Here is a 14031-nt window from a genome sequence, read left to right as displayed (position 1 = left end):
TAATAATAATAATAACTCTAACTATGAAGGTTTACACTTTACTTGTCAATTCTTACATTAAGTACAGGTGGCGCACATGAGACAAGCACCTGTACATTTTAATATTTACCTACAGATTTTCGACTATATCATGAGTACAAATATTACAATGTGATTTTTTTTAAAACTATGTAGTATTTGATTTATTATTTGGACCAGAAATGTATACATAACTACGTTATCGACTGCAACTTTCATATGATCCTATACTTTATTAATGACAAGAAGAGATCATCGAGATTTTTACTAAATGAATATAACGATGACGGTCATGGTGTCATCGTTTAACAGGCTTATCGTTGATAACAAGAGTTGTTTCATACTACCTAAAATTTTTGTGGATATTAGTTTTACTTTGGATTCTGCTTCATGCTAGTCCATGATTCTGCAAAAATTCCAACCACTTTTTACTGTAAGTCATTATTAATTACTTTTCTTGCTTGACATGCTATATCAGCTGATAATATTCTTTTTTTGCAATATGCTTTTTATTACTGATAATTTATCTGTACTCATAAGGTCAGGGAATATTACAATGGATATAATCAGCATAGAAAGTGGCGAGACAGGGATACGTTCTTCCAAGAGTTCATCTATTATCAAGCCAAGCTGTATCAACTCCAATTCAATATGCTACGTTATAGTAATCATGGCTACTCTAGCTCTACTAGGAGCTATTGTATTCATCTGTCGCGATTATATCAAAATTTTACTTTACTGGATTGAACATCAAAATACATGGATCGTAACAATCATCATGATTGCATTGTTCACACTTGTTTCGTTTCCTGTAATAATAGGCTACTTATTTCTTATTATTGCTAGTGGTTATTTATTTGGAATAGTGCAGGGTATTATGATGGTTTTGTTGTCAGCTAACTTAGGAATTGCCATAGCTCATTTTGTTCTAACTAGCCTATCATCTAATTTACCGATTGGAGCACTATTACAAAGTGACACAGCCAGAGCTATACTCAGAGTGATTTCAGGACAGCAAGCATTTAAGGTTGTACTTTTTACAAGGCTCACTCCTATACCATTTGGATTACAAAATACTATTTTTGCAGTAAGTGTTGATATTGTCTTGTATTATTCTTATTTATAATTGATTATATTTCTTTTTTTTTTATAGGTGAGTCATATAGGGGGTTTAAAATATCATCTAGCCAGTGCAATAGGTTTGTTACCAGCTCAATTAATTAATGTTTATCTGGGAAGCAGTTTAAGATCAATGCAAGATGTTTTAGAAGACAGATCTACAGCAGCTACTGGTTATATTGTCTTTTGCTTCCAGGTAATTCCAATCACTTAATTTAATTGACTTTTATTTTTTAAAAGTTATTTGCACTCGTTAATATTTTCAGATACTGATAGCAGCTTCTTTAATGGTATATGTAGTCCAAAAGGCTAGAAGAGAACTTCAAATTGCCTTGCTAGAAGCAGATCTTGCATCTGTTGGAGAATCAACACACAGTTATATGGATAATCCATCGGATTCAAAAATGCTACTTTAAAAGCCATTACTAGAATCTGTAATAAAAAGTAATAGACTCAAGATTTCCAAAGATTTTGATTAGTATATCAATGAGAAAATGACAATTTCTAAGGAAGAATCATCCAAAGTATCCAAATAAGTGTTACACACTAAAAAAGAAGAACCTGCTGAAGTATTAGAAAAGTGAAACTCCAACATTTTCTATTGATGTTGCTTGTTGGAGTATACGGTTGTGTACTATTAGTGCACTTTAGTAAACTCTCTATCTGCCCTTTACTGGAATTATAAAAAGTGCCAACTCCACTATCATAACATTTATAATTTGCATTTAACTTGGGATAACTGCATTTATTTGTATAACTTGCTTATGTTTTTTTCTATGTCTTCTCTGGACACTTGGTTTTCTTCCAGGAGTGGGTTTTTATATACAATAAGTTTTTGAAAGTTAAAACTAACTTGCACATAACTTGAATGAAAATACTGTATAAATTTACAGCAATCACAATATGTGTAACATGATATACTACTTGTGAGAGTATATGCATAAATATGTAGATTCATATTTAAATAGTCACATGGATGCATTAAATATTTATAACTTTAAAAATGGTTGTGTTTAACTTGAAATTGATAATTTAGATTATTTTTAACAATTGCGCTAATTTAGTTTATTCTATTTTAATTTGTAAAAATATTTTTATATAAAATGTTTTGATTAAAACACCATTTAGTTTCTGGTCTTCCAGTTATTTATTTTGTATGAATAATCAGACTTGTAACATAATATTCAGCGATTCCGTGAATATTTCAATTCTTTAAAGATGATTGACACAAATGTCAGATAATTTATAGACATTGAGAAATGATGAATAACTTCATTTTAAGTTGGTTCTTATGCGATAAAGTATCTTACTTTCAAGCATGCAAAGTTAACACAATATAATGCGTAATCAATTGATTTGTGATAAAAATTATATTAAAAGTAATAATAAAATTTTAGAAATGATGTAAAAATGTATACTTTTTCACTAATGGGTGTTTACAAAAGAACAATCTATATAAGTCTCTAATTCAATGTGAAAAATGTAAAAAATAGAAAGAACAATGAGAAAATTGAAAATTGTAAAGTACAGATAAAGTATAAAAATCTTTTAAGAAAGTCTGTAAAGTTATTTGTCACTTTATTGACGAAAGAAATATTTTATTGTAACATATAAATTTGAAACCGTTTAAATAGCTATATTTGTTGTATAACTACAGCAATAAAGTGATGATCAAAGTTTATATATACGAACTTGAATGATTATTAATCTCAGTATGTGAGAACTAAACCTTGATTGCAACTGCTTGTTAAGCCTATTTTTTTAATTTGAAAATAAGCTCCTATAATTTTAAGAGTAATTCCAATCTAGGGCAGTCAAAAATGGATAGAGTGTAAGTACATTCTGGATGTTCAATAGCTTTCAAAAATAATATTATACGCCCTTTCTTGTTATAATTTTTTTTTGCATGATCGATAGTTGAAAATCAAAATTTGATCGATACCACAATAAAATTGATGTAATTTCAAATAGTATCAAGATATAATTAAATTTTGCCTCATAGTAACTTAATTTAAAATATTAAAGTAAACATAAATTTTTTTTATGCTGTATTTATTTTTTCAATCAATAACAAGTAAAATGCAGTAACTACATAACAAGAGATCAATTTAACAAATTTTCTTCAATCGGTCAAATAATTTTACGCACACACGTACATATTTATATACATATACACATTTATGGTACATTTAAGTATCAACATTCTTTGTCAGTGACACTTTCATTTACATTTTCAAGACCACTAGCAAGCTTTCTTGATTCCTCTGATTTTATACCCCCATCAATAAGATTTTTCTTTTCCGATACTACATTTCTTAATGTAAAGATAATTGGAATGTCACCCAATATTGGGTTATCTTTTTGAAGACATCTAATCCATGACAGAAGGGAATCTTTTGTTGACATTCCAGTAGCACAAACAGCAAAGAAAGTTCCATCGAATTGTTCATGAACAGATGGTGGTAGTATAATTTCTGTTGTATGAATATCTAAGTATGGATTTGGTATTTTATCTACATCTACAAAAAATCAATGAGTTAAATTTTGCTTCTAGCAAGATGAATTGAACTTTTGATTTGTAAACTACTTACCATCGGTGTTCATTTCAGGAAATTTTCTATTTTTTAAAGGTTCGGCTCTCAGTATAAAGTAGTCAACAGATTCAGTTGCAACATATATTTTAAAAGGTCCTTCGACATAAATTGGAGTATTTTTATCATGTTTAAGAAGTAATTCTTTTTGTTTAGGTGCCATAGCTGATACAACCCAGGTCTTATCAATAGAATCTTCTATGTCTTCTGTTTGATATACTGAAATACTACTCTCAACATCAACAGAAGAAATTTTTATCATGGCAAGTTTAGCTAATTCTAAAGGATCATTTGGTAAGGGTTTAGGTACAGGCCACGGATTAAGATTTCTAAATTTTGGCATCCAATACATCATTTTCCAAAATTTTTCCAAAGGTATTCCATTTTGACCAAAGATATTTAATAAAATAGTTTCTGTTTCAGGATCAGGGATAACTCCATTATCTTCCATTTGTTCTAATAAACTGATACAACAATACTGTTCTCTTGGATAATGCATAAATAAAGTTTGAAAATAATTTGTTGGTACCATTGTCTCTTTAGGGAAAACTTCGATCAGTTTTTTATAGACACTTAAATCTTTATGCACACCAAATTCTTTCATATACTTCATTGCGCCATAGACAAAAGCTACTCTTTCTCTTTTTTTACCACTTGATCTTTCATACATTCTTATGCATTCAAGAAAAGCTTCTTTATTTTTATTTTTAGCTTTCACTAAAGAATTTGTTATAATATCTTGAGTATATTTACTCATTTGTTTATCCTTTTCTTCATCACTTTTTTCTTCTGGTTCTTTTTCATGCTCTTCATCATATTGATACCATTCTGAATCATCTTCTTTTTGTTTATCTTCCTCTTCAGGTTTTATAATTTTTTTACCAACAAATCGAGGCCGATCAATAATTCTAAGCTGTTCATTTTTGTTAATAGGCTTTTGAATTTCCTTACTTGTATCATCATTTACAACTGGCTCATTTATTTCTTTTGCACTAGTAATTTCATTTTCTGTCTGATTTTTCACGTCATCTTCGTAACCCTTTTCCTTTTGTTTATGATTGAATTGAATTGCAGAACAACTAATGTACCTTGTATTATATTTTGAGACCAATCTAAATTCTAGACTTTCCCGATTTAAAAATCTAAACGAGTGTGTAATGATTTTACTGAACATTTTTGGAATAGTCTCTTTTACCTATTAATAAATAATCTAAATTGAATTACCTGCAATAGAAAACTTTAAATGTAAAAATATATTAAAAAATATACTTGATACAAAATAACCTCACCTTTAGTCATTATAAAACCTTTTATAAAATAAGGACTTGGGCAAAATATCATAAAACCGAAAGTAGACAATTTTTAATGATGATTTTTCTGTACCATAGATTCTCATTAGAAATTCAATTTAAGACAAAATAGTCTGCTTGAATAAGAATTACTGAACCGACGCAAGATACATTATATTTAGACCGAAACAAATAACTAGGTTAAATTGACATGTCTTAGTTCACCGGTCGTCGGTGGATATGCGACACATTGATCACAGTAAAAATGTATGAAATATTTAATTTTAATAAAAATTAACTTGAGAATAGATATATTTATACGAATTGAAAAATAATCCATCGCAAATAATTTAGTGACACATCTTATCTGCATGAATTACAGCACATTTTCATACTAGATTTGGTTTTTAATAAATGAATAATTACCAAATTGGGCATTTTTAAACGAAAAACTATTCATTATAAAATTTATTCGTTTGTCAATTGAATGATAAGCACATCAAAGCTAATTATCTTTAAAAACAATAGAACGCTTCGATAGGTCCTGTGCCTTAGTTTCGAAAATCACCTACATCAATAATTTTTGTCGAATAACGATCGCATGTACATTTTCGGATATCCGGCAGGGTTAAAATAAGCTCTTCACACTAATTATAATATTTGTACAAATTAAAGTGTATGATAATGAAGGTTTTTATATCAGTAAGCTATGTACGTATGCGATTATAATGTCGTCGGCAGACACTCGTCATTTTTACCATGAGAAACGAAGCTGAGCATCATTATTCCCCAAGTAGATCCTTTTTCCGCAAATTATTTCAGGTACTCATTAAAAATATATTTCTTTACTTCAATCAAATTTGTATCTGTTCGATCGCACAAAATGTATCTAGTTCATCTCCGAGTTTCTATGGACATATCAGTCCAAGTCGTCGAACTACGATGACGCGGAAAATCGACGCAATTGGAGCACCTTGCCGAGGCAGACGGTTGTCGATTTTTTCAGTTTACTAGTCTTATGTGCCATACTCGTAACTATTGTATTTATCATTTTGAAATGTTACAAAGAGAGCGACGATGACGACGAGGATGACGGTGAGAGCATCGCAAAAAACAACACCGGTAATATTGATGGAGAAGACAAACAAATTAAACTTATTTTCAAAAATATACCATCATCCGGACTAGAAACTTTAAATGACCAGTCGTACGTCTTCGTTTGTAATTTTACCACTAATCCAATTCTTATTATAACGTTTGAGCTATAAACAATTTTTGTAGGAAAATCGCCAATGATTTTAATCGTAAATCAATACGACAGCATGCAGGAAATTCTGTTGTAACTTGCGAATCAACCAATGATTATCTAACGTTTTTGAATTTTCCTGATTTCATAGGTATTTCTTGTCATTTTTTTATATATTTTTTTTAATAACATCCATACAAATATTGTTTACTAGAATCAATAAGTTCGACTAACGCACTGGGTGCCTCTTTGGTGCGTGGTTCTACGCGTGAATGTCCAAAAAGGTGCAATACATTCAGCAGAAAAAATCCCACTTAATCATATCAAATATCACCATAGGTCCCATCACTATCGCTCTAAATTGTCCGATCGAGAGTGGTACCTACGATGAACGCGTAGTGGGCATATTTATGGAAGATATCCTATTCGTTGATACTTCCTTCTTATAATGTATTTTCATTCAACGAATTTTTTAAAAATTTGTAGATTTTAATGTACAAAAAATCATATACCGTGCTTAGTTACTATGAAACTTATGCACCACTTTGTGTTCAATAAAAAAAGTTAATCTTTTTGGATCAAATTATGCTGAACATTTCCTATAAATATTTCATTTACATTTACACAAATGTGTAGTAATATACTAGTGATTGGGTTTTTTACCTAACAATTACAAAGAAGTGTGATAAACTCATAATATTTCTTTTTTTGATATTATATTTATTTTTAAAAAAATCTATTTTATTCGTTTTCTTCAGAGCGAAGACGAGCATTGGCATTGGTTACACGGATAGACAATTGTTGAGCACGTTCAACAATTAATTTGCGTTTCTTGCTGCTTACAGCGTGAGCAATTTCTGCGCAGAACTTACGATTTTGCATCATAAGTACTTCAAGTTCCTGAAAAAGTAATTAAGTTTCAGAAAGAAATTATATTAATTATAATTGATACATATTAAAGTGTTTGTAATACAAATAATCTTATATTGACATTTCTAAATGTAGTTTTCAAGACATTTAACTTGATATCAATGACTGAAAGCTTAACTATTTATTCAGTTTTGAGAACAGTGAATATAGTCAAGGAAGTTCTTCCAAATGATTAATAAAATCATCACATTAGATTGTTATTAATCAATTGGTAAAAATTATCAGATAAGGAAAGTTAAGCATACCTTAACATTGTGTACAAGGACTTTTCTGAATCCAGTGGGTAGCATGTGCTTAGTTTTTTTGTTGCTACCATAACCAATGTTTGGCATAAGATATTGACCCTTGAATCGCCTTCTCACACGATTGTCAATACCCTTGGGTTTTCTCCAGTTTCTCTGTGAATGATTAAGTATTTGAGCATAACTAATTTATTTAGTAGATTCCCTACTGAACTTCTCAGGTGAGTTCTTTGGTGAGATTTTAGGAGAGGTCTAGGGCCAAAATCTCACTTGAAAATCTGAATAAAATAAAAAATTTTTTTGTTGAATTTAAAATCTGTTGAATTTTTAGAAATGACAAAGGGGACATCCATAAATAATGTCATCACCTCAAAGGAGGGGGGGGGTCAGTCATGACATTTTGTGATAACAAGGGATTGAGAAGTCTGTGAAGTATAAATATTTATTTTTGATTACTAGGATAATTAAATAATTAATATTTGAATTTTTTGGAAATCTCTAATGAGATATACCGCTTATTTCTTCTTCATCAAAGACGAAGTTCCTCCGTCGATATGTAATATAGAACCATTACATCAGTAGTCTCGCCCATGTATCGTCAACGGGCATGCGTTGTGTAAAAGGAAATACTAAATCTGCTTCAGCAAGATGCTATTTCGGCGTTTGATTCTACAAAATGCTACTTCGGCGCCCCGTATGATAAAAATTAGAAAAGTTAAAACGTACTTTAAGATTATATTATGCACAGAAACTACTCATACTTAAACTCCAAAGAGTATTCACGTCTTAAAGAGTTCTATGCAAGAAATGTTTTCATCAAACTCGTTCCGATAAAGCGCTAGAATTCGAAGAAGTAATCTGTAACCATCACACTTTTTCATAGCGTCCCGGTTTAAAGTAATGATATCATTTCGGATAACCTTCTTTCTGCGTTGAAATTTGAGTTAAACGAGTTTTTTTTCGAATTTTCATGTTATTTTTTACAAAATTGTTTATAACTTTTTATTAAATAAATTTTTGAAAATTCTGACCCCAGATTCGAAAAGTATATTAAATTTTACGAAAGAAAGGATGTCTGAAAAGTTTTTTAAACAATTTTTAGTCGGTGTAATTCATCGCTCTAAATGTTGTCCAAAAATGGTCATTTCGGGCGTTAAAGGGTTAAATAAAAATTAAAATATTATATGTATAAATTTTTTTTATGGAGTCCCACATTTTATCCTGAATGATATCATTACTTTAAGCCGGGGTTACTACCGCAGATTTCTCTTTTTCAAAAAAATGCCAATTAGGAAAAATAATAATTCATTCAGATTACTCCTTTCGAAAAAGAGTAATTTGCGTTTTCAACTGAGTTCCTAGCGCTTCGTCTGTACAAATTTTATGCAAGTATTACTCTTTACAGGTGCGAATTACATTTTTTGAAGTTTAAAGTATGAACAGTTTAAATAATCTTCCTAAATTTTAATTTTATGGTCGAATTATGATTTAAATTTGTTTATTAATCAGGGTTTCAAAGTAGCTAACTCATTATTTTTAATCAATATATGGAGGTAAATTTTTGAAATATGACGTCATTTGTGGGGGGGGGGGGGGTNGGGGGGGGGGGGGTTTAATTATGACAGCCTCTTATAAGGAGGGGTGGGGGGTCCCCAGTCCCCACAAATTTTTTTTTCTGCATGACATCATTTATGGATGTCCCCTTAATGAATATTTCAAATTAATAATTACTTTTTGGTGTTTTTATTTTACCATGAATTTTATTAAATAAAAACATGTATTCTAAGAATAGGATTAATTGTACAATATGCTTGTTCGAATTTTACTTTTTTTAGATTTTTATTAATTTTGATGTTAATTTCAATTAATTTTATTTTTATGTTTTCTATTTTTATTTTAAAATAGTTAAATTGTTATAAGACTGTAGAACTTTGGCTAAGCATTTGACACTTTCAAGCTGACTGTCATCAGATTCTAAGGGTTTGCATCAGTCAATTTAGTTGAGTGAGGTTTTAGTTTGTTTGCTGGACAATTGATTACAGTTGCAACCTCAAATTAAGCATCAAATCAACATAAGCTACTTGTACACACAATTGCAGAAAATTTATAATGAATTTTTCATGACATTTAATAAACCAATTGTACTTTATAATACATGTAAGTAGTAGAAGTTGATCTGATGTTTAGTTTGAGGCTGCAACTGTGGCTACCAATCCAACAAACTAAATAAAATTTTATGAAACTAAATTGACTGATGCGAACCCTTGGAATTTGGTGACAGTCAGCTTGAAAATGTCAAATGTTGAGTACCAAAAGTCTACACTCTTATATGTATTTGACTGTTTTCAAGATTTGACTTGACAAAGTACGTTTAAATATGTTATTTAAAAATAATATTATGCCTGCTTTGCAGTATCTAATTTCATTAGCTTTTACAATCTAGTGTACTAATACCTATGTAAAAATACATAAAAATAAATATGGAAAAAATAAAAATAGAAAACATAAAAATAAAATTAATTGAAATTAACATCAAAATAAAAATTAATAAAAATCTAAACCATAAATAAAATTTGAACAAGTATATTGTACAATTAACCTTATGCATTGAATAAATGTTTTAATTTAATAAAATTGATTGAAAAATATAAATACCAAAAATAATTATTAATTTGAATTATTCATAAGCCTTATTTAAAAATTTGACTGATTTTAAATTCAACAAAAAAATGTTGTATTTTCAATTTTATTCAGATTCTCAGGTGAGATTTTGGCCCTAGATTTCTTCTGAGAAGTTTCAGTAGGGTTTTAATGTAAGTAAAAAAACTTGCAAAAAGATAAGTCATAAATATGAGGTTAAAATGGGTAATAAATATCAACATACTTTCAACTTATCATATCTGTCTGATTGATGTCTTATAAACTTTTTGGTCCTTTTCTTGACGATTGTCGGTCGATACACCGGGCGGATGGACATTTTTTATCTTTGATTTTATCAACTATAACACAAAATAAAACAACATTTAAATCACTACATGTTAATAATGACTCCTAACCTTGTTTTTTTAATAGTAATAGTTATTTTATAGAAGCACTATAACAATAAATAATAACATAACGCAATAACTAGTGTTCTCATTCAGTTTGAAAGAGAAAAATTTTATAAAAAATGCTAACGATTTTTTAAACAATTAGAGATTTTGTATCAGTTCTTACCGTCGTACACGACAAAGATACAAGAAAAGAGCACAGTTTATATACGTACAGATGACGGACGATAAACACGCTGTAAATTTTCGACCATGTAAAATTCTACTGCACCGATTGAGCGTAATATGGGGGGCTAGTGCCCAACTATTTGAGAAAAATTGTTACTTCAATTGCTCACTTATATAAATTACGTTACAAGCATTTTTTAAAAGTACCTCCGGATCGCAAAATTGTCAAACTTCCAAATCAGTAAAGTCACTTGACCGAAAAAAAATTGTTTAAAATGCGAATCATCTAGTTGCCGAACAACAGCTGTTGAACTATTATCAATGACACGAACTTAGATCTCGAAATTTATTTTTGAGAAGTGAATGCATAAAAAATGAACATACGTATTTTGAAACGAACCTATTTCGTTCTTAAAAATTTAATTTGAATTTCCAAATAGAAACAATTAATTATAAAGGTTTATTACAGGTGGTCGAAAACTGGATCGATTACTTTATCGTATAGCCCAGTACGCAATCGGGGTGAAGTATTAAATCGTAGGACAAAAAACATTTGACAATTTATAAGTGCAGGTAAATTATAATTGCAGGTGCAGGTGCTTTTCACGATAAGAAAAAAAGTAAGATACACGAATATTCGCTTCTTTTTACAGAGCTTTCAGGCATAAAATACCATGTACTTTTGACGTTTACATTAATTATGTAATGTTATATCACATTTTAAGTATGATGGAAAAAGACAGTAAAAATAAATATAATAAGTATATGGTTTTGCATTAATGACAGCATTATGAGGATTACAGGTATAACATTTTTATATAACAACGTTGATGCATGCAAATTGTCATTAACTTGGAAAAAAAATTAAAATCAGAAAGCGTATAATACTCAAAAATGTAGTACTAACAATAATTTATAGAAAAAAATGTCTCTTCTAAAAGTTATGAGCGAAGATAAGAGATTAAAAAATAATTTTAAATCTACCGCTTGCAATAAGTCTTTTTCACAGTCGTCAGTCGTCACTAGTGGTCACACTACAATTTACTGCACGTGTGTACATACATCAACACGTGGGAGCTCTGCTAGTGCTGGCTGATTTCATATCATCAGTGTCGCGAATCTGCACGTTTAAATTTAATTTAACCAATATTTTTCTCAATATGTCTGAAAAATCGGCTGAAGAACTTATCACAACTATCAATTCAAATTTAGATAGTCAAAATAATCGTTCTGATGGTTTGAGACTACTCAAACAAATTGGATTTATCATTACAGAAGAAAGTTTGATTAAAAATTTTCCGCATTGGATGAATAAATTTACAGCACTATTAAAAAATCAGTATAATCCAGAAGATTTATTTATACTCAGTAAAACGCTTCTAGTATTAATTCAGAGATGCAAAAAGATACCTGAACTTGACAAAAAGATATCTATGGATTTTGTTAAACATTGGATAGGTTTGATCTGTCCAATAATACAAAAAGAGGAAAGTGTAGAAGCATTAAATGTATTACAAGTTTTAATATTCTATTATCCAGAAGCATCATTGAAATTTAAGGTATAAGATTATTTTACAAATAAAATCTTATTTTATTTTATTAATTTACTAATTAATTTTATTCAGTCTATATATAGTGAGTTTTTAAGCAAATGCATTGATAATCAAGATGAATTATTTACCAATTCAGCTGCAAAAACGTATGCACTCTTAGTTAGAGCTTCTGAACGCTCTTCTAAAAATTCATCTAACTCTTCAACATATCAGTTGAGTAATCCAGCTGGTCAAGATCCACATCGGTTTCATATTTCCCATCAAGTGCATTTATGTAAGCTTTTATGTGATGCATTTAATAAACTCGATAAAGCAACGTTTAAACATGAAGTTGAATTTCCTGGCAAATATGAGGAAAGTTCAAGTATGAACTTATTGAATTTACCAGAATTATCACAGCAAAATTTAAATGCATATTACTCAGGTCTAGAAACTAGAATTATTAATTTATGTTTATTTTTATCAGAACTGCTAAGGTATGTATAACTTTTAACATCATTAATTTTCTATAAAAATATCTTATTAATTAAATAACCTAATTTTTAGAGCACCAAAAAATCCATCAGTAAGACCTGGAACAGAGCCACAGACTATATTATCAACCTTGCAAAAAGGTTTGAAGATTACTACAAATGATAATAATTTAATTGATTTAGTAAACATTCGCTGTAGCCTGCTCAATGTTCTATCATCTTTGATCATAAGGTATAGTTGTACTAGTACTAAAGTTATAACATTAATTAATTATAAAAATTCTTTACAAAATAAATTTGATTTGCAGATTTCATAAAAAATTATTATGCCACTCATCAGTAATACATGATTTGATTTTGCATACATTAAACTGCTCTTCAAAATGTACTAATAAATCTAGTCGAAGATTGAGAGGAGCAGCATATGATACTCTGTCAATTTGGATTAAATACACAGGAATGTTATCACATTTTGAGGTTGCAGCTGAGCATATTGAAAAGCATATATTTAATGATTTGGAAGATATGACAAGACTAAAGAAGCATAATGATGAAAAATGTCCAGAGTTAATGGAAAAAGACATTAGTTTTGATAAATCCTACATACCACTTGCAACAAAAGTTCTTCAAGCTGTGCATTCAATCATATTGAATGTGAATTATATACTAAAGCCAATTACCTTGGAAGTAAGTTTAAATTTTATAAATTCAATTCTTTTAATAAAAAAATTAATAATCAAACAATATTTCAGAACATAACAAAACAAGTACTTGGTTTTTCCTCTAAAAAGTTTCAATTAAACATAAAGGATGAAGAATTTGATAAAATTCTTCTGCAGTTATTATGTTCTATAGAAAATATTGATCATCCATCAAGAGGTAGTTTAATTCAAGAAATGTTGCCTATTTTTAAATCTATTTGTTTAAATAATTGTCGGCTTGAGTTAAAAGAAGAAGCACAAAAATGCTTAAATCAAATTATGACACGGATGTATCCAACCAGTCCATCACTAGCTGTAAAAAGCTCATGTAATGATGCATAATTAGTTATGAATGAAATTAATAAATTACATGTTGATTTTATCTACTACTTTTTGTAATTTGTTTTTATTTTTAACTGTACAGTAGGGGCACATTGATTCGGTAACGAATTCCCATTTATGACCGTGTAAATTCGTTACCGAATCAATGTGCCCCTACTGTACCTTCAAAAGTAAACTATGGTTTTCTTTAAATTCGAAATACAATTAACATTTTTATCCATTTACATTTGAATTTTGATTATTTAATTTTGAGTTATTTAATAATAGTGAAATTTCATCTCTTACAACTAAAATGTAATCTTTCATTAA

General features: G+C 29.2%; 4 protein-coding genes across 5 annotated transcripts; 2 read left to right on the top strand and 2 right to left on the bottom strand.

Annotated features, from left to right (window-relative positions):
- Nucleotides 1-35: 35 nt before the first annotated feature.
- On the top strand, nt 36-2782 carry LOC106657893 (transmembrane protein 64). Its single transcript, XM_014379590.2, has 4 exons — nt 36-451; nt 559-1105; nt 1172-1333; nt 1404-2782. The coding sequence occupies exons 2-4, from the start codon at nt 575-577 to the stop codon at nt 1551-1553; spliced, it is 843 nt and encodes a 280-aa protein (XP_014235076.1). The 5' UTR covers nt 36-451; nt 559-574; the 3' UTR covers nt 1554-2782.
- A 405-nt stretch (nt 2783-3187) lies between these two features.
- LOC106657902 (evolutionarily conserved signaling intermediate in Toll pathway, mitochondrial) lies at nt 3188-5292 on the bottom strand. Of its 2 annotated transcripts, none has more exons than XM_014379602.2 (3): nt 5018-5292; nt 3729-4965; nt 3188-3656 (listed from the first exon to the last, which is right to left on the bottom strand). In XM_014379602.2, the coding sequence occupies exons 2-3, from the start codon at nt 4900-4902 to the stop codon at nt 3334-3336; spliced, it is 1497 nt and encodes a 498-aa protein (XP_014235088.1). In that variant the 5' UTR covers nt 4903-4965; nt 5018-5292; the 3' UTR covers nt 3188-3333. The 2 variants fall into 2 exon arrangements, with proteins under 2 accessions (XP_014235088.1, XP_014235087.1); XM_014379601.2 differs by having other exon boundaries at nt 3729-4952; nt 5018-5290.
- A 1670-nt stretch (nt 5293-6962) lies between these two features.
- On the bottom strand, nt 6963-10737 carry LOC106657867 (60S ribosomal protein L32-like). Its single transcript, XM_014379558.2, has 4 exons — nt 10652-10737; nt 10320-10434; nt 7439-7591; nt 6963-7163 (listed from the first exon to the last, which is right to left on the bottom strand). The coding sequence occupies exons 2-4, from the start codon at nt 10410-10412 to the stop codon at nt 7005-7007; spliced, it is 405 nt and encodes a 134-aa protein (XP_014235044.1). The 5' UTR covers nt 10413-10434; nt 10652-10737; the 3' UTR covers nt 6963-7004.
- Nucleotides 10738-11733: 996 nt separating this feature from the next.
- On the top strand, nt 11734-13762 carry LOC106657922. Its single transcript, XM_014379637.2, has 5 exons — nt 11734-12212; nt 12279-12682; nt 12753-12911; nt 12988-13366; nt 13432-13762. The coding sequence occupies exons 1-5, from the start codon at nt 11814-11816 to the stop codon at nt 13720-13722; spliced, it is 1632 nt and encodes a 543-aa protein (XP_014235123.1). The 5' UTR covers nt 11734-11813; the 3' UTR covers nt 13723-13762.
- Nucleotides 13763-14031: the final 269 nt, after the last annotated feature.

Source organism: Trichogramma pretiosum, unplaced genomic scaffold, assembly GCF_000599845.2.
Source record: "Trichogramma pretiosum strain Unisexual culture from Peru unplaced genomic scaffold, Tpre_2.0 scaffold6, whole genome shotgun sequence".
NCBI classification, from domain to species: domain Eukaryota; kingdom Metazoa; phylum Arthropoda; class Insecta; order Hymenoptera; family Trichogrammatidae; genus Trichogramma; species Trichogramma pretiosum.
This window is presented reverse-complemented; position numbering and strand designations above follow the sequence as displayed.

Coding starts and splice junctions, on each gene's coding strand:
- LOC106657893 (XM_014379590.2), top strand. CDS start 575: ATGGATATAATCAGCATAGAAAGTGGCGAGACAGGGATACGTTCTTCC. Junction 1,106..1,171: donor TACAAAATACTATTTTTGCA/GTAAGTGTTGAT, acceptor TTTTTTTTATAG/GTGAGTCATATAGGGGGTTT. Junction 1,334..1,403: donor ATATTGTCTTTTGCTTCCAG/GTAATTCCAATC, acceptor TAATATTTTCAG/ATACTGATAGCAGCTTCTTT.
- LOC106657902 (XM_014379602.2), bottom strand. CDS start 4,902: ATGTTCAGTAAAATCATTACACACTCGTTTAGATTTTTAAATCGGGAA. Junction 3,657..3,728: donor TCCTGAAATGAACACCGATG/GTAAGTAGTTTA, acceptor GATTTTTTGTAG/ATGTAGATAAAATACCAAAT.
- LOC106657867 (XM_014379558.2), bottom strand. CDS start 10,412: ATGTCCATCCGCCCGGTGTATCGACCGACAATCGTCAAGAAAAGGACC. Junction 7,592..10,319: donor ACAGATATGATAAGTTGAAA/GTATGTTGATAT, acceptor AATCATTCACAG/AGAAACTGGAGAAAACCCAA. Junction 7,164..7,438: donor TCCTTGTACACAATGTTAAG/GTATGCTTAACT, acceptor TTACTTTTTCAG/GAACTTGAAGTACTTATGAT.
- LOC106657922 (XM_014379637.2), top strand. CDS start 11,814: ATGTCTGAAAAATCGGCTGAAGAACTTATCACAACTATCAATTCAAAT. Junction 12,213..12,278: donor AAGCATCATTGAAATTTAAG/GTATAAGATTAT, acceptor AATTTTATTCAG/TCTATATATAGTGAGTTTTT. Junction 13,367..13,431: donor TAAAGCCAATTACCTTGGAA/GTAAGTTTAAAT, acceptor ACAATATTTCAG/AACATAACAAAACAAGTACT.